Genomic DNA, 18,782 nt, shown 5'->3' with positions numbered 1-18,782 from the left:
AATGCAGAAGGTCGTGTTTAATCCTTGAGAACTGGGTGACCCCGCTGGGTTTCAACGATATACACGGTCCTGACTGGATCTCATGCAAAAATATAGCCAAGCAATTAAAACATTATAATGCTTTGGGACACTGGGGAAATTAACTGGTGGTGTTGAGTTTGTGTAAGCGGACTGAATGATGTATGTAAATGAGTTTTAGATTAGATTATGAATTATGCCGCAGATGTGCCCTTTCAGTGCCCTGTCGAACCCTGTCCAGTGTTCTCCTCTATCAGTGCCCTGTCGAACCCTGTCCAGTGCTCTCCTCTTTCAGTGCCCTGTCGTACCCTGTCCAGTGCTCTCCTCTCTCAGTGCCCTGTCGAACCCTGTCCAGTGTTCTCCTCTTTCAGTGCCCTGTCGAACCCTGTCCAGTGCTCTCCTCTTTCAGTGCCCTGTCGAACCCTGTCCAGTGTTCTCCTCTTTCAGTGCCCTGTCGAACCCTGTCCAGTGTTCTCCTCTCTCAGTGCCCTGTCGTACCCTGTCCAGTGTTCTCCTCTCTCAGTGCCCTGTCGTACCCTGTCCAGTGTTCTCCTCTATCAGTGCCCTGTCGAACCCTGTCCAGTGCTCTCCTCTTTCAGTGCCCTGTCGAACCCTGTCCAGTGTTCTCCTCTCTCAGTGCCCTGTCGTACCCTGTCCAGTGTTCTCCTCTCTCAGTGCCCTGTCGTACCCTGTCCAGTGCTCTCCTCTATCAGTGCCCTGTCGAACCCTGTCCAGTGCTCTCCTCTTTCAGTGCCCTGTCGAACCCTGTCCAGTGCTCTCCTCTTTCAGTGCCCTGTCGAACCCTGTCCAGTGCTCTCCTCTTTCAGTGCCCTGTCGAACCCTGTCCAGTGCTCTCCTCTTTCAGTGCCCTGTCGAACCCTGTCCAGTGTTCTCCTCTTTCAGTGCCCTGTCGAACCCTGTCCAGTGTTCTCCTCTTTCAGTGCCCTGTCGAACCCTGTCCAGTGCTCTCCTCTTTCAGTGCCCTGTCCAACCCTGTCCAGTGTTCTCCTCTTTCAGTGCCCTGTCGAACCCTGTCCTGTGTTCTCCTCTTTCAGTGCCCTGTCGAACCCTGTCCAGTGCTCTCCTCTTTCAGTGCCCTGTCCAACCCTGTCCTGTGTTCTCCTCTTTCAGTGCCCTGTCCAACCCTGTCCAGTGTTCTCCTCTATCAGTGCCCTGTCGAACCCTGTCCAGTGCTCTCCTCTTTCAGTGCCCTGTCCAACCCTGTCCAGTGTTCTCCTCTTTCAGTGCCCTGTCCAACCCTGTCCAGTGTTTTCCTCTTTCAGTGCCCTGTCGAACCCTGTCCAGTGCTCTCCTCTTTCAGTGCCCTGTCCAACCCTGTCCAGTGTTCTCCTCTTTCAGTGCCCTGTCGAACCCTGTCCTGTGTTCTCCTCTTTCAGTGCCCTGTCGAGTGCTCTCCTCTTTCAGTGCCCTGTCGAACCCTGTCCTGTGTTCTCCTCTTTCAGTGCCCTGTCGAGTGCTCTCCTCTTTCAGTGCCCTGTCGAACCCTGTCCAGTGCTCTCCTCTCTCAGTGCCCTGTCGAACCCTGTCCAGTGTTCTCCTCTCTCAGTGCCCTGTCGAACCCTGTCCAGTGCTCTCCTCTTTCAGTGCCCTGTCCAACCCTGTCCAGTGTTCTCCTCTATCAGTGCCCTGTCGAACTCTGTCCTGTGTTCTCCTCTTTCAGTGCCCTGTCCAACCCTGTCCAGTGTTCTCCTCTTTCAGTGCCCTGTCGAACCCTGTCCAGTGTTCTCCTCTTTCAGTGCCCTGTCGAACCCTGTCCAGTGTTCTCCTCTTTCAGTGCCCTGTCGAACCCTGTCCAGTGTTCTCCTCTTTCAGTGCCCTGTCGAACCCTGTCCAGTGTTCTCCTCTTTCAGTGCCCTGTCGAACCCTGTCCAGTGTTCTCCTCTTTCAGTGCCCTGTCGAACCCTGTCCAGTGTTTTCCTCTTTCAGTGCCCTGCGTCTTTCAGTGGGTGTTCTCCTATTGAGTTTGCTCTCTTCGTGCACAGATGAGACCAGGCATCTGGATCATCTGGACCAGGCCGAGACACCCGAGAGCGGGCCAAAGGAAGCTCGTCATGAGAGATGTGGAAGGAAGACCTCTTTTCTACAAGCAATATTCATATCTGTTCATCATAATCTGCCTTAGAGCAAACTGTACGCTACTTTACGCTACTGAGATGATGGAAAATAATACTTCAACTACATTTTATGGTGTGCTTGGTACATGAAGTTATAGTAACAACTATAACCTAATTCAAAACCCTAATCCAATAGTAAGTGCATGTTGTTAATTAATATTACTAAGTACTCACAGTAAATGTATACTGTAATTATACTGTAACAAGGACACCTTCAAATAAAGTGTATTTTCTTTCATTTTATTTACAAATTGCATTTACAAGTGAAAAGAGTCCACAGTCAAGTCTCTAGGGTGTTGCTAGGGTGTTTGCTTGCTGTCCCAAGTATAACAAAACAAAAAGTGTGAATTCGGCTGAAATTGTGTGCAAAATATTGTGCACAATTATTAGTGAAGTGATTAAGCCCACTATTAAATTCAGAAGTAATATGAATCGCCATATGATCGCCAACAGTTCTTCTTTCAGTGCAAAAGTAGCAAATTAACATTGTCAATGGGTCCTAGATAGATAGATAGATAAATAAATAAAATAACTAAAAAAAATGTCAATATTTCATATATTCAATAATTTCAGAAAGTTTTTGCAGGTTAATTTCAATAAACAGACATTTTGGACTGATGAGGGATTTTTGAGTTACTTTTAAGTTCAGTTTCAGTCAGTTTCATACAGTTTAACAGTATCATAGTGCATCAGACATCAGGGAAATCAAGGGAATTTTATAATAAGCCTTTCAATGACCTCTATTGTTCCAACTGATCCCATTGACAACTTCTGCAAGCTTTGAACAGAGATGTTTGTCTTTGTTTAGTTAGCGAGAGAGGAGATGAAAGAACATTGTGAAGGTCGACGGCCAGACTGAGGAGACTTTCAAAGCTCAGAGGAAGACTGAAAGCTCATGAAAGTGTGAAAAGGACAGAGAGGTTGAAAGGATAAAGCAGAGCAGCAGCTGTGAGAGAAACGAGAGGTAAAGACGTTCTCTCCGTCTCCTCCAGAGAGAGGCTTACTGTTCAAATCGGATGTTGCGCAGGTCTCCGTTATTAATCCTGACGATACAGTCGTTCTCCTGGAACAGAGATTCCCGCTCCGCCTTTCCGCCTCTCTCCAACCTCTTCACTAACAAACCCAGAGTCCTGGAACAGTCACAGCACACATCAGAGACACAGCGCACATTACTGTCAGAGAACTCAGTGCAATTACAATCATTCAGTCAGATGCACTTGCTGTTTTAAAGATATTTCGAGAAATCAGGAGACCCCTGTAGCTCAGAGTGCTACAAATATTTACTACGGTAACCACAGCTTCAGCAAAAATACCAGTTACTTCAATCATTGTTACTTGTGTAGACAGTCCTGTTCCCCATGTGCATGCATTTATTACAGTAATTACAATAGCTAGATAGATACTAACCCTGAACCTAAGCTTAACCCAGATTATATTACACAGTTCTTTCTGAGGTATAGTATATGTCTGCAAGTATATGTACTGTAAGTGTATGTACTGTTCCTGCTTTACATTATAACAAATTAACAGTGTCTTTGTGTTATTATTATTAGTTACACTTTACTTTGAGGTGTCTGTGTTACACTGTCATTATACATTTAAGTACTGAGTAATATTAAGTATCTACATGTACTTACTATAGGGTTGAGATTAGGTTTGGTTGAGGGTTAGTTGCATGTAATTATGCATAATTTATAGTATCACTACATGTAACGTGAAACAAGGACACTGTAAAATAAAGTGGAAACTATGGTAATCATAGGTCATATGGTAAATGCATGTAACTCACAAAACCACAATTATATATATAAAAAAAATAAAAAAAACCACTGCATCCTTCATAACAAGATTAGACAGATATGAACATAATATTTATGTCATATTCAAAAAGGATAAAAAAATTGATGGAGCTGTCACATTTATCAAAGAAAAAAGTAAAAAAAAAAAAAAAACTATAAAAAAAAAGAATACACACCCCATTGATCTTGAAAAGTTTACTGTTCCTATAGCGGCTCTTTCAACTCAATACATCAAAAAAGGACTTTTTGAACTAAAGCCCACTTTGGCCATATGGATTTTTTGGCCCGGTTCTCAGACCTGCGGTGGTTTCAGATTCCCTAATCTACAAACCCTGAGATATAATCTTGTGAGCCGCACCGTCGAATCGGATGAGTTTAAAAAAAAAAAAAGTGCAGAGGAGATTTTGATATAAACAGAGCTTACGAACTCTCTCCTCTTTCCCGAGGCCTGAGTCTGTAACATCAGCAATCTTCAACACCAAACTTTTACTTAAACAATACATTAATACGTTTAGGAAGCATGAATGTGTGTGTGTGCCGATCGCAGAGGACAGGGAATAGATCCTATGGATGCACAGACAGCAGAACCTGAGCTGAGTGAGTGATGTGGGAGAAGGAAACATTACGCCGTAAAAACTTTCATTGCGTGAGCTGGAGAAACAGATGGATGGATGGATGGATCAAACCCTCCTTTAAAGGAACAAACTGTGTACTAGAAAGATGTGATTAGTCTGAGTGGAGAGCTTGGCTGTGCGGAGTCTATGGTGTGGTCTTGTGAAGTAATTACACAGCTTGCACTTTGTCTTCATAATCTGGATGTAAACCAGCTGTGGGGAAGCCGAGGATCAGCTCAACTCCCACTGGACTGATGTACAATCTGTAGAGGCTCATTATTCATCAGCTTAAAGAAGGAGAGGTGCGTCACGCTAAACTTCAAGCATGGAAAATGACCTCAAAACACGCAACAAATATGGCCGACAGGATATGCTGTAAATGAAAAACATTAATGCATTCATTATCCAATAAATGGAAATGCATTTATCTGTAAGTGTACATTAGTTTAACTGTGCATTAGCATTGCCCTTATTTTATAGATTACATCTGCCATCCAACGCTCACTTACAGTTAAACTTTTAAAACACTAATGTAATTTTTAGCAAATATTAAAAAGTACTTTATATTTTTGTGATGCATAAATTCACTTGCATTTTAAACATATATTGACTTTTGTTTAAGTGTAGCATTTGTTTGATTTATTTAGACAAAAGAGTGTTTTAATTTCAGCCATTTATGGGTTTTCAGCCATAACGTTAAAACAAATCTCCAAATGAATATAAGTTCTTCATACTTCATATAGTGTTGCAATGCTTAAACTCACCTGTAGCACTTAAAAGGAACAATTTTAGTTTTTAGTGGGTTTTTTTGTCATTATTTTTTTTTTTCATTTAGACAAAATGGTAATTTTAATATCAGTCATTTATCAGTTATCAGTCATAATATTGGCCAGAAATGTAATATTGACTCATTTCCAATTAATATCCATGTTATCTGGGATATTTCGGTAATTTTTTTTCTATATGAATTTGCAGGTCAGAATCTCCAATGGCTTTTTTTTTTTTTACAGCAAAAGGTGAATATTCTATCCTTGCTTTTCTTCTCTTTGGCATTTGCATATGTATAAATGGAAGCCAATGGAGCACTTAGTGTGTCCATACCTTAAGGCTGTGTCCAATTTGCATTCTATCCATCCTAAATAAAAGTCCTAAAAGTACGCAAGACCATTAGATCTCGATACTGACAGACTATTTACTCAAAAGTATGCATTTTCCATTTAAAGTAAGGACCTTTCGTGTGTAATATAATCTCCTTTCATGTCCTGTTTGGAGCACTTGACAACGTGGTATAAAAGAAATGCACAGAATTTGGAGCATATATGCCATACATCTGAAAGATCGTTTTAGTTCTATTGAGTGAAACCAGACTTGTACAGTCCACTGCCACTTTTAAATGGCTTTAGCATAACCAGAGACGCCTGTCTGTTGAGTGATGGCCCAGAAGACTAAGCGAGAAGGAGACCACCTGTTCTTTTCCACTGCCTTTAATTGAATAACAATGCAATCAGGATCCATTTATGGCGAGCAATTAGACCCTGACTTGTTTGCCGTGAACACTGGTCATGTGATGAGATCTCGTTACTGGAGTCATGTTTCCGCAAGACTCCACGTGCGTGTCATTTTCTGAGATGTCGTACGCCTCATGCTGTTGGCAGAGAGAAGACACTGGTCATTGTAGAAGTTCACACTCTGTCACCTCAGTGCCCTCCATCAAGATGCTAATGAGTGAACATTCAACACCTCGCACCAATCACACGGCGAGAGGCTGATGAAGTCATTACAGACGTGCTGCTGTGGGAGTGTGCCATTGTGATTGGGTGAGTATAATTGACAGTTCTGATTAGTTATTAACTAAAATATCACGTCTGTGTCCATTTACAACACTGAGATTTTATACCAGGACATGACGACCAGGACGGATTGCTACTGAATGTGAGCGGGGGAAAAAAAGATGGTAATGTATGAAAAGATGCATACTAATAAGTGCGAATTTAACAAAAAAAAGAGTGGCATCGTCACTGTAATATAAGAATGTTTCAATTCTTAAGGTGCAGTCTCAACAGATTTCAAGCTTTATTTCACAGCCTACTATTAATATAAAATTAAAAAATTAAAAATTAATAAAAACTTTTTTTTGTAATTAAATAATAATATAAAATAAAGTAATACAATGAAATCACATTTATTTATTTTTATTAAATTAAATTAAATTAAATTAAATTAAATTAAATTAAATTAAATTAAATTAAATTAAATTAAATTAAATTAAATTAAATTAAATTAAATTAAATTAAATTAAATGTCCATTGCAGGTATTATTATGCCAAGCATATCAACAATTAAACTAAGTTCTGAATATTAGTTCTTGGCCATTTAAAATATATATATTTTTTTTAATGATAATTGTGGTAATTGTTATCATTATTATTATTATTATTATTATTATTATTATTATTATTATTAAATCTATCCATTTACCATGAATCCAATACTGAAACTCATCATATTATTATTTTTATTTTTTGGCTTGACATTCATTTTATATACCAGCATCAAATTAGGTCTGGAAAGGTTATGCGTTTTTATAGCTGATAAAAAGCTCTCAGAAAATCCCTTTATAGTCGTCATCTACAGCATTTGAACACTTTTTTCATTAATTTGCACCTTCCTTTTTTCATTTGGTGATTCTTACAACAGCTGACCTTGGATGTTGTGAACGACCCATGATATGGATGAGCTTTTAGTCAGATTGGGTGAAGCAGATTAGATGAATTGAGTTGGCCGGATTGAGGTTTTCCTATAGCAATAAAGTTACCTAATTTATTCAGCGCCATGCCCCGTGTCCCCTTTGTCCTTGTTTAAGCAGTGTCCCATTCCACGAAGCTTTGCTTTCATTATTCAACTGGAGAACATTCACTAGGTATAGAAAGTCCCACAGACCCACTCGAGAGAGCGCCATCCTGTCAATACGTCCTTGAGGAATGATGAAAAACTATCTCGAATGGATACTGTACATGCTGGGGAATAATCGTCAACTTCCGCATAGACACCTTGAGGGAAACTTGTCAAGGTATGAAAGAAAGTTGAAGGATGCAGAGGACACAACTGGATTATTAAGAACAAAACTGCAAAGAAATGTTCATTAAAGGGTGTAAAAGATTAAAAACACGTTGAGTTGGCAAGAATAAAACAAATTCATGGTAGACAAATTGAAGAGCTTTACCTTCTATCTCTGGCACTGAAAGGCACCACGTGTATTCCTAGGGGCCCGCCGCCATTGGACACCTCAACCGGCTTTAACATTTCACTAGGGACATTGAAAAATGAGGGGAATGTGAGGAGAAACAAAACAGAAGAAAAGTAGTAAACAAAGAAAAGGCAATACATAAAAAGTTTCGAAGATGACAGAGCGGCTACGAGTCGCTATGAGCCGTTGCGCTGGAAGCTAATGCTAGTTTAGATCCAGCCCAGTATGAGTCCATCTATAACTCCAGGGGCCATTAAGACACACGGGTCGATGGATGAACCAAACAGACACTTCAATTAAGTGATTAGGATCAGATTGAGGCCTGCAGTGGGCTAGGTCTGGGGTTTTTAAAAGTCATGGAGAACACTACACCTGTGAGAGAGAAAACATATGGCAAGAATGCATGGGATAAGGAGAGGACAACAACACTGATGAGGTGCTGCGTTCTTTCCCAGACAGTTTAAGTGTCACGGTTTGGGTTTTGTTTCTAGTTCTTGTCATTGTCATGTTTCTGTGTCTTGTCATGTGATCCAGCCATGCGTCTTGTCATTGGTTAATCGTCTGATCATTGTTCACAGGTGTTCCTTGTCTTGTAATTAGTCTGTGTATTTAAGCCCTCATTGATAAGTCGAGTATTGATTGTTCCCTGCCGATGTTCTTGTTTCATGTCTCGTCATGCCTTTGTTTTATGTCTGATCACGTTTTGTTAATAAATTGTATTTGGGTTCTCACTTCAACTTGCCTCCGGTGGACTAAATCATTACATTAAGGCTAATTCACACAAAAAATATATATTTTGGGACACAAGTCAGGGTTATTATAATGAACTAAAACTAAAAGCTATTTGATACTTGAAATAAAGTTTTACTGAACTGAACTTTTCCATGCTTCTTGCGCTTGAACAGACATATTCAAACACAAGTAAGTCACAATGTCCATATTGGCGAGTTTCCTTGTAAACATAGTCAATTATGTCTTGAGTAAATGTAAACAGTTGAGAAGTAAAATGCATGTGTATCAGTATATCGGATCCACGCATTCACTCTTAAAGTGACAGTAGCCTAATATTCCTGCTGCTATCTGTGTTTTTAATGTTAATCAAACAACAAAAGAAAAAGAGCAATCACTCACTGCACTTGACTGGATAACTTCTGTAGTTTTAAGAACAGGAATAAGAAACATAGGTGGAAGAATATTGATTGTTTCTGAGCAAGTTTACCCTAAACACGCCCTCCATCTGCCACTGGTCAGTAAAAAAGATAGCCCCGCCCCCAAACTCATGCCATTGGTTGAGCCGTCGCTATGCTGGGCAGGTTGAATTCTCAAAAGTCATTTCACTTTGACACTTTTTAATCAACCTATAAATATGTTAATTAGTTGTCTAATCTTAAGCTGTTACAGTATTTGAAATATATAAAATACAATTGATTGCCAGACTTCAATTTTAAGATGACTTTGAATAGACTATATGCATTGTGTGGACTTTTTGTTGCTTGACAGCCAATGGTAAATAGATTTGCACTGCATAGAAAAGCGCAGTTCTAGATATCTCATTTGTGTTCATTATTATTTATTTATTTTTAATATTTTTGGGTGAACTTTTTCTTAAAGACATTGTTTTTTTGGGGGGATACACAAAGGAGGTTCTAAGAAAGACACACAGCGGATCAATTTCACGAATTCCTGCGACGACTTACTCAAGTGAAGCCGATTCTACACAGGAATCCGCCCGTCCCACCGGTTCTATCCTTCCGTTCTTCCCGTTGTCTGTTCTCTCCTCGTCTTCCTCTTCTTCCTGTGGGGCACCAGAGAAAAAACACTGTGTCAATGGTTCTACCTTACATCTCACATAAACCTCCCAGTCTCTGTCTCCCTCTCTTGCTCTAATCTAATAGAGTGACCATAATGGCTGCTGTTTTAAATCAGGTTGACTGAGAGAACGGCCCTGGTGCAGTCGTGACATCAGAGCGTGCCTTTGAAAAGATGCCTGTAATCGATTATTCATATTCCATCAATCAGTCTGGGCTCGGCCGCTCAGGTCTGCTGCTAATCGGATAAGGGAAGGGTTGAGTGGATGCTCATTTGTTTCTTTCAATATCCTTATCTAATTTACATCTCTCTGTCTTTCTATTTCTCAACCTCTTGACACATCTGATATGTGCAGATGTCGTTTACAATTCTTCAAAAAACGTATAACAATAAGGTCTTGTCAAATAATGAAGGCAGGATTGAAGTCAGGATATCCCATCAAACATATTGACAGGATGACCACAAAAAGCATTCCAGCTGCCATCATTGAAATGTTTAGTCATGCTTAATAGGAAACAAAGGCCGTCTCGACACTGACATGCATTTCAAACACGAATATTCTTTAGCTGGACTGAATTTACACCTTGCCTTTCAATGAGTCTCTAAAGTCAGATCCAATCACACTTATGGACGCATAACAGAACATTCATCTTACGCATAAAATCAGGAGATAATCAAACTTACATCATTTTAAGTAAATAAATACGTTTTATGATTTGTCAGATAAAATAATAATGAAAAATAAGTTATATGGTCTAATGCTTTCACATACTCCATCGACATTCCCAAAGTGAATAATCCTAATAAGTGAATAAAAGTGAAAATAGGTGAGAAGACATACGTGCAAAAAAATAATATGATCAACAAGTTATGACAACATGTGTTTTTACATTGCTTTAACTCAATTTATTAAATTATAAAAGATTCAACTAATTTTGTAAGTCAGTCGAATGTAATGTAAGTTGAAATGACATCCAAGTTTATTGTACTTGAAAACTTTTTTTTTACAGTGTGAGGTTTTGGAGGAGAAAGGAAAGAAGTGTAATCCATTGGAATAATTCATGGGATATTTATGAGTTCGTGAAAAAAAAAAAAGTGTCTAAAACAAAAAATTTAATTTACACTCATTCCCGATATTGCCTCCTTTATGTCTGAGAATGCATGTCAATGCAAGTGAAAAAGGGACCAAAAAAAAAAACTCCTCAATCGAGTTTAGCAACAGAATATATTCCACACATTAATTCCCCTCGAACCCTTGACTGTGGATCATTTCCAAAGCCAAGTGAGTGTCTAGACATGGGGCGAGATTCTGCAATGGTTTGTTAGCCACGGATATTAATATTCCAGTGGTCTCACCCTTAACCTTCCCCACTCACCAAAATGTCAAGCACATCTAAATAAGCACTTCTCCGTCTTTATATGGAAATGCATTCAGTCTTTTCAGACCGTCACCCTCCACCACACGCATCCGCGAGTCTGAAGAGGATGACTGGAGTCCTATTTCCTCCTGTCTGTATCTTTTTATTGTTGTAGAGGTTAAAGAATGAGTAGAGGTCATGAAAATTTTATTAGCAAACCTCTAAAAAAGCAGCGCCAGGTCTGTTACCTTATTCTGGTGAAAATGAGTCAATTGCCTCTCCAAACACAGTCGATTGTCTGTGGTTTAGCAATCTGCATCCCAATACAGTGACAGAAATGGCTGGATGTTTGCCTTCGTATCTCTGTGCTGGGTTGGAAGAAATCCTAATTATATTTGATCCGGAATATTCAATCAGACCTTGTCACCCACGGCACTAAATTAAGAATTATTGCATCAATTTGGGTCAGATTTCCACATTGACAGGTATATACGTCTCACTGATTTTCAATCTTGATATCTGATATTTGAAGCATGATGATAGAAAAGTCTGGACTGAAATGCAGAAAATTAATAAGACAATATTTACATGACAATATGTAACAGAACAATAAATAAATACAATATTAACAGTGTTTCCTCAAAATGGAAAACACATAGGGATATTAGATCTATTTTCATTGCAATATTATTTACCTCCCAATTTCATTGTAAAATCGTTAAAAAAAATGTTGAATGATGACAATTAATTGATAGTTATATATTATTTAAATGGAAAGTGTGTGTATATACTGTATATATAGATGTACATTTCATGCACATTTAAAGTATCTTTGAATATTCAATTATTATTTTAGGTTGTACGTATTATAAGTAAATAAATGTTTTTTTTTTTGAGGGGGGGGGCTGTCTTATGTTTAGGGCACAAAGTTGGTCAGGACTGCTACTGATGTTCCCTCAAGTAGGTACATGACGTCCTTGTTAACTCTCCTAACACAAGCTGCTCACATAACCATAAAAAAATAAAAATACATATAAAAAGATAAAGACATGCATTGAGTAGTTATAGTAGAGAAACGTTCATGTGACATGAATGCAGCTGTGCTGGAGTGTCTCTATTCAGCTGTGAATTCAGCTTTCTGCCGCCTGAGAATGAGCTTATTAGCAATAAGAGATAAATTTGAGCGGTGACGTGCGTCACATTGGACCATGAGAGCCGGTCCAGGCGTTTGTGGACAGGAGAGAATGGTTCCTGTCACAAAGTCATTCGCACAGAACACAAAGTGTCGCTTTGCCTGGTAGCGGCAGTAATGAAAGACACAGAAACCGAGGCTGGATGCCAGAAGCCCATTGTCCGGTTCTGTACACCTGCCAGATGTAAAAGCTCCACTGAAAAACTCCTGCATGGAGAAGGTCATTTCATGGGCGACCCAAAGGCGAAGATCCCCATCAGCTTTAAGGGATGAATCCACTGCTGTCATTTGGGTGCTTAAGGCGTCTGCTGATATGTGGCGACTAAAAATAAGTGTGTTTGTGTGTGTTTGTGAGCTTGGGTGAAGGCCAGAAGCCACTCAGTGCAGCAGTTACAGGAAGCCAGAGGTTACAAAGCTGGCCATTAGACAGACAGTGCATTATATTATTGTTCCTGGCAGATGCAGGAGGTCGTCACATTGAGAGACTGCTAGCTTGTGAGGAGCTGAAGGGACTGCATTTTTCCAAACTTGAACTATTCACCTTTTTTTAACGTTTCTAGCTGTTTTAGCTACAAACACTGCGTTATGCTGCTTGGAATTGAAACTGGTATTAATATTATCATATTTATGTAATGTATTATTGTATATATAAACACACTGGTTTGTAGCGCAAATAGTTTTACTGAGACTACACTTTGTTAGTCTTCTATTTGTTTGCCTACAGCGGCTAATGAATCAAAAGTCTTGCACATTCATGGTTGATATCCAGTATGTTGGATGAAATCCAAACAGAGCCCAGCATGATCTTATCGAAGCCTTGCTGCAGGGCTTGAAGGTCACGTCTGTGGAGAGAACCAGTGTTTGACCTCCAGAACAACCAGAGGAAATCAGGACGTTTTGCAGTTGACAAGTGGTGTAACATGACAGTGACAGAAGTGGAGCTTTCCCCTCTAGCACTGGGTCGAATTTACGCACAAAGATCGCAATAGTTAAAGTAAGCATGAAATGGAAGTTGCAATAGTCTGTTCTTCCATATTGCGATGTATTTCCAAGTTAAACGGCTTCTGGAACAAGAACAAATGTAGGGCGGGGCTTGATTGTGCTTGATTGGATGGTTGTGGTTTGCTATTGGCTGATCTCATATAAGTGACAGGTTGCCCCGCCCACATCATCACACTGTAAAAAAAAATACATCCCCAAGTCAAAATTTTCTAGTGACTGGTCACATCTAAATTTTTTAATTGGCCCAAGTGCAATTCTTGTTGCAATAGTCTGTTAACATTGGCTCAATGAGAAATAATACGTCAGACTAATTGAAAAATTTAGATGTGACCAGTCACTAGAACATTTTGACTTGGGGATGTATTTTTTTTTTTTTTACAGTGCAGAGAAGAAAAGAGATGCGGCAAGAGGAGCTTATTCTGATTCAAGATTACCAGGAACATGAATTTAAAAAATAAATAATGATGTGCGCAGATATATTTTTTTATATATTTTGCCTAAAAAAATAACAATGGAATTTTTTTATTTCATGGTGACTTTAATAACACAACGCAAGTCTCAGCCTCAGTTTGTCTGATGCATACAGAACAGAACAACCTCAAGCACTAGCAGAAAAACAGCAGGTTCAATCTGATTTTTGGCTTTTTGTCCCCTCAAACTTCTTAATTCATGTGGAAAATAAATTGTATTTACAAGGGAACACAGTAAGGAAAAGGCTAAAGAAACAAAAAAAGGCCAAATTAGCTGGTTTGGTGGTCTTGGTTGGTTTAAGCTGGTTTTCAGCTGGTTTAGCTGGTCTCCCAAATCTGAGCATCTAAAAAAAAAAAGTCTAATTAAGAGACCAGAACTAGTCACTGATTTTGGCTACATTTTTAAAGTGAATGGCATGAAAATTTAATTTGAGGAATTTAGTGGCAATTAAGCTAAATAGTCAAGTCTAGAACTATCTTAGTTTGCTGTGTTCTGTCTGAGAAATAATCAGTAGGCTAAAAATAAGCAGTAAAGTGGACTGGACTATACGCTGACAGTCAAAAACATGGCTATGTGAGACCACTACAAAAACAAAGACACATTTTCCATTCTCCTCACTAATTGTGGGGAATATCTTAAAATCTATATACAAACATACAGCTCTGCGTTTTTATCTAAAGGACTATATCCATGTCCAATGTAAAGTCCGGGAAAAGTGCCGTAAAGAAAATATAAGGAAGTGGGCAATTTGTTCAAACAATAATTGTCCAAATATTTACAAACCTCCGATAATAGTGACCTTAGTCCAGTTCCTGACTACGTACAAAAGTTGGTAATTACCTTCAGTAAAACACACCCAAAAAACAACACAGTAAAAGCCAACCATAACAAATTAGAGTAGTATGAGAAATACTATGGCTGTGCAAAAACTCTTGTGTCTGGTTGGTGGAACTGGTGACCCTTATATGACGCTGATAGGGTCGGTAGGTGATACACAACTGGAACCCACTGAAGATTCAAGACGATAAAGAAATAGATGCTGTACTCAAATGGAGATGAAAGGCCTTCTGTAGGCGCCACAATGTGCCATTATAGTATGTCTGTCCTCGGAGGCAACTCCTATTACCTCAATTAGACTGATTTAATTGAACGTGACTTGGGTTTTTCACATCCTTCTCTCAAACACAGGGTCATTTCATCCCACCGCTAAACAAAATCTCCATTACAACAGTCAATGGATCACACTACTCATCATTTCCAAGATGCTTATTAGTATTTGTGTTGGGGGAATAAATGCTAAAAGGACCTAAATGATGACTTAAAGTCATTACCGGACATAAAGCTGACCCACTACTGTAATCTACTTATACGAACACTATCCCACTGTGGTTGGTTTGTGCCACTGTTTATTTAGAGTGTCAAATGAAAAAATATAGCCCATTTGGAATAGACATTTCATACACTTATCATGTCACAGGGGATATTAACAGGCGACTGTAAAATCCATTAATGCACGCCCATAATCAGGCCTCGTAATATGTCTGTCATCTTGTGCATTGATTAAATCTTAGATTAACTTATTTTTCATCAGAGTATTTCTCTTGTCCTCAACACGGATAAAAGAATCGACCCATCAATACAAACAAACATCAACAAAGCCACAAAGAGATGCTATAATTGCAAAAAAAAAAAATCTTTATTTCGTATTGTTTTCAAGAAAAAGACTAGTTGATTGAATTTAATTGATTTTTTCCCTTAAGCACTGTTACATGGTACAGTGAAAATACCAGACACCATTGCATTGTATGATTACCATTCATATATCGTAGTACTTACATGGTACTCCAATGACCTTCAAATAATATGATGGTTTTACCAAGGTCCAAAGAACCATATTATTACCATGGCCAAATAACTAAATATCATGGTCCTTTTAAAAAAAAAAGTGACAACAGTGTGATTCTTTTCAAAAACATCACCCTCTGTAATATGACATATATATCAGCTGCAACATTTCTACAGCGATTGTTATGTGTCTCCAGTGGAAATTCGGCTCAGCTGTTTGGCGAGAACTGAGAGTTGTGTTGGTGTGTTGTCAGTTTGTTGGGCTCATGAGTGTGCCTTCAGTAAGTGGGGTGGTAATATTTCCAAGTTTTAAACTCATGCTCAGACACTTTCATATTCTCCTGTAATGGTACCTGTGGGAGAAAATGAGACTTCAAAGAGAGACGTACTTGTTCTGGGGCAGTAAGGAGTGAGACAGCTTATCTAGCGCTTTTTATTTCAGACAAAACAAGCTCAGCACTTGAAATATGATGTGTTCCCCACATTTTTTTTTTTCTTAATTTTTCTGTTTTCAGTGGTTTTGAATGGTACTGAGGGCCCCTACAGAGCTTGAGTTGTCTTTAGTGTGTTAAGAAGAAAACCAAACCAAACCATACCAAACCAAGCCAAGTCATACCAAACCACCACCCAACCTAACCTAACCTGACCAAACCAAATCAAACCAAATCAAACCCAACGAAATCAAACCAAAACCAGCCCAGCCAAAAAAAATATATAAAAACAACAACCTAACCCAACCAAACTACAACCCAGCCTAACCTAACCCAACCAAATCAAACCAAAGTCAGCCTAGCCCAACCAAACCAAATCCAACCTAACCTAACCTAACCAAACCAAATCAAAGTCAGCCTAGCCCAACCAAATCAAAGTCAGCCTAGCCCAACCAAACCAAATCAAACCCAACCAAATCAAACCAAACCCAACCAAATCAAACCAAAGTCAGCCTAGCCCAACCAAACCAAATCCAACCTAACCAAATCAAAGTCAGTCTAGCCCAACCAAATCAAACCCAACCAAATCAAACCAAATCCAACCAAAGTCAGCCTAGCCCAACCAACCAAACCCAATCCAACCCAAACTAACCTAACCTAACCTAACCTAACCTAACCAAACTAAAACAAACCAAACTACAACCCAGCCTAACCTAACCCAACCCAACCAAATCAAACCAAAGTCAGCCTAGCCCAACCAAACCAAATCCAACCTAACCTAATCTAACTTAACCAAACCAAAGTCAGCCTAGCCCAACCAAACCAAACCAAATCAAACCCAACCAAATCAAACCAAACCCAACCAAATCAAACCAAAGTCAGCCTAGCCCAACCAACCAAACCCAATCCAACCCAACACAATCCAACCAAACCTAACCTTACCTAACCTAACCTAACCTAACCTAACCTAACCAAACTAAAACCAACCAAACTAACTCAAACCAAACAAAACAAAACATGAGCAATAGAAATAGTGCTGCTTGATTTAGCAAACACTATCTGAATGCTCATAAACTTAGGCAGGCAGCAGTTGAAACATGGCTTCCTGTAATCCAATGAGCAACGTTTTATTTCTGCCACTGTATTTCAACTCTTATTTTCCCTCGTTTAAATCAACAAAGACATCACCCCCTTTAAACCTGTCTCCCCTTTGTTTTTTTTTAAGACACCGCTAATGGCATATAAAAGTTTGGCTCGGCCAAGGATTACTTTGAGCAAATTAAAGCCAAACAGGTTCTTAATGCTATTAAGTAAATTAAATCAGATACGTGAGCTAATTCACATTTGTCTAGATCAAGGAGAGAAGTTAGCGAGAGTGACCCGGAGTGAGACACGGGACAAAATGTCAATGTCCCTCTCTGTCTTTCTCTCATTCAGTCAACCAAATGCATCTGTACCAAATACATCATCTGTCAGTTGTGATTTCATACACGCACAGGCATATCTATCAATGCCACAGCACGCTTCGGTGGGGCTGCAGTATAGTTAAATTGCACTTTTATTAAATTAGGTCAGCTAATTATGAGGGTTTAAATCAATCATTTAGTCAATAATAAAACCTAAAGCAGGCAGTGCCTTTAACTGGCATGCCTTCATCAATAACCACAGGCAGGAATACTTTCTCATATCCCACACAGAGCTTTAAGAGCGCATGAATTATCGAAAATCGAGTTATCACTGCCTGCTTTTGTCTGGGGCCACTTTTGAAGTGATTTGCTGGTTCAGCCGGAGTTTTTCTCTTTGTAAGAATGTCCGACGACATAGTGCCAACAATATCACAAGACCATAAGCAAAACCCCAATATTCAGCTGAGTGGGTGATTGATATTGCTTTGTCCATGTGCAATTTCTCAATGGCCAACTTATTAAATATAACATGTGGTCACATACTTTGCCATTCATGTCTCCCTGCATCAGTATTGTTTCTAGAATATTTTCCCCATCCAGAACATTTTATTAATTGTCAAAAATAATAATAATACCATGGTACAGCAAAAGTGAACCCATGTGACTGGAAAAGCTAGACTGAAGCACATTTCCCTGATATAGAAAAAGACAGCTAACTCTGAACCGCCTTGAGCTGAACATCTTGCACACTCATGACTGCTTTTCCATGATTAATCATAATTTAGAGGTGATTAAGAGGGAGGATCGTCCCTCTAACTCCGTATGGAGCTATTAATCTGGCTCTAAGCCATGAAGGTCACTGAGCATATGTGTGATTACAAAAAGCAACAAAAACCTGAGATCATAAAGACATTAGCAGAGATCGGTGGATAAAGTGGAAACAGAACGGCAATTTCATGAGAACTCCAGAGGATCATTTCTGGATATGCTGAAACACATCAGTTATTTTTAAAGAGGTATATAACACCTGGAGAGAGCTGCCCATTAGTATTCACATTCATCTTAGTGGCGATTTAAAATCGGCCATCTGTACCCATGGGTGCTCAGACCTGCAGCCGGGATCCTTTAAACTGTAATTGCCATATGACTGATCACTCTGAAGCTGCAGGAAAATGACATCATGACAACACTGTGATTGGCTGAATAACACACACACACAGTCCTAAACACTTCACAGGTGCCTGTCCTGAACTGCAATGTGAAATTTAACAGACTATATATATAAAAGTATTATAACTATTATATATATATATATATATATATATATATATATACACACACATATATACTGTATATATAATCCAATTCACACTTACAAATTCATCGGAATTGGGATTAGAAAAGCAGCTGGATGTGTGTGTGTGTGTGTGTGTGTGTGTGTGTGTGTGTGTGTGT

At 39.2% G+C, this 18,782-nt stretch overlaps 1 protein-coding gene across 1 annotated transcript in view; it reads right to left on the bottom strand.

Annotated features, from left to right (window-relative positions):
- pard3aa (par-3 family cell polarity regulator alpha, a) overlaps positions 1 to 18,782 on the bottom strand; it is a 444,866-nt gene that overhangs the window by 226,809 nt on the left and 199,275 nt on the right. The window contains exons 6-8 of the mRNA XM_084398765.1: positions 9,511 to 9,608; positions 7,790 to 7,873; positions 3,158 to 3,283 (exon numbers count right to left, since the gene is read on the bottom strand). Of these exons, the coding sequence (XP_084254891.1) occupies positions 3,158 to 3,283; positions 7,790 to 7,873; positions 9,511 to 9,608 (308 nt within the window). The remainder of the gene's footprint in view (positions 1 to 3,157; positions 3,284 to 7,789; positions 7,874 to 9,510; positions 9,609 to 18,782) is intronic.

This window comes from Rutilus rutilus, assembly GCF_951802725.1.
Source record: "Rutilus rutilus genome assembly, chromosome: 24".
NCBI classification, from domain to species: domain Eukaryota; kingdom Metazoa; phylum Chordata; class Actinopteri; order Cypriniformes; family Leuciscidae; genus Rutilus; species Rutilus rutilus.
This window is presented reverse-complemented; position numbering and strand designations above follow the sequence as displayed.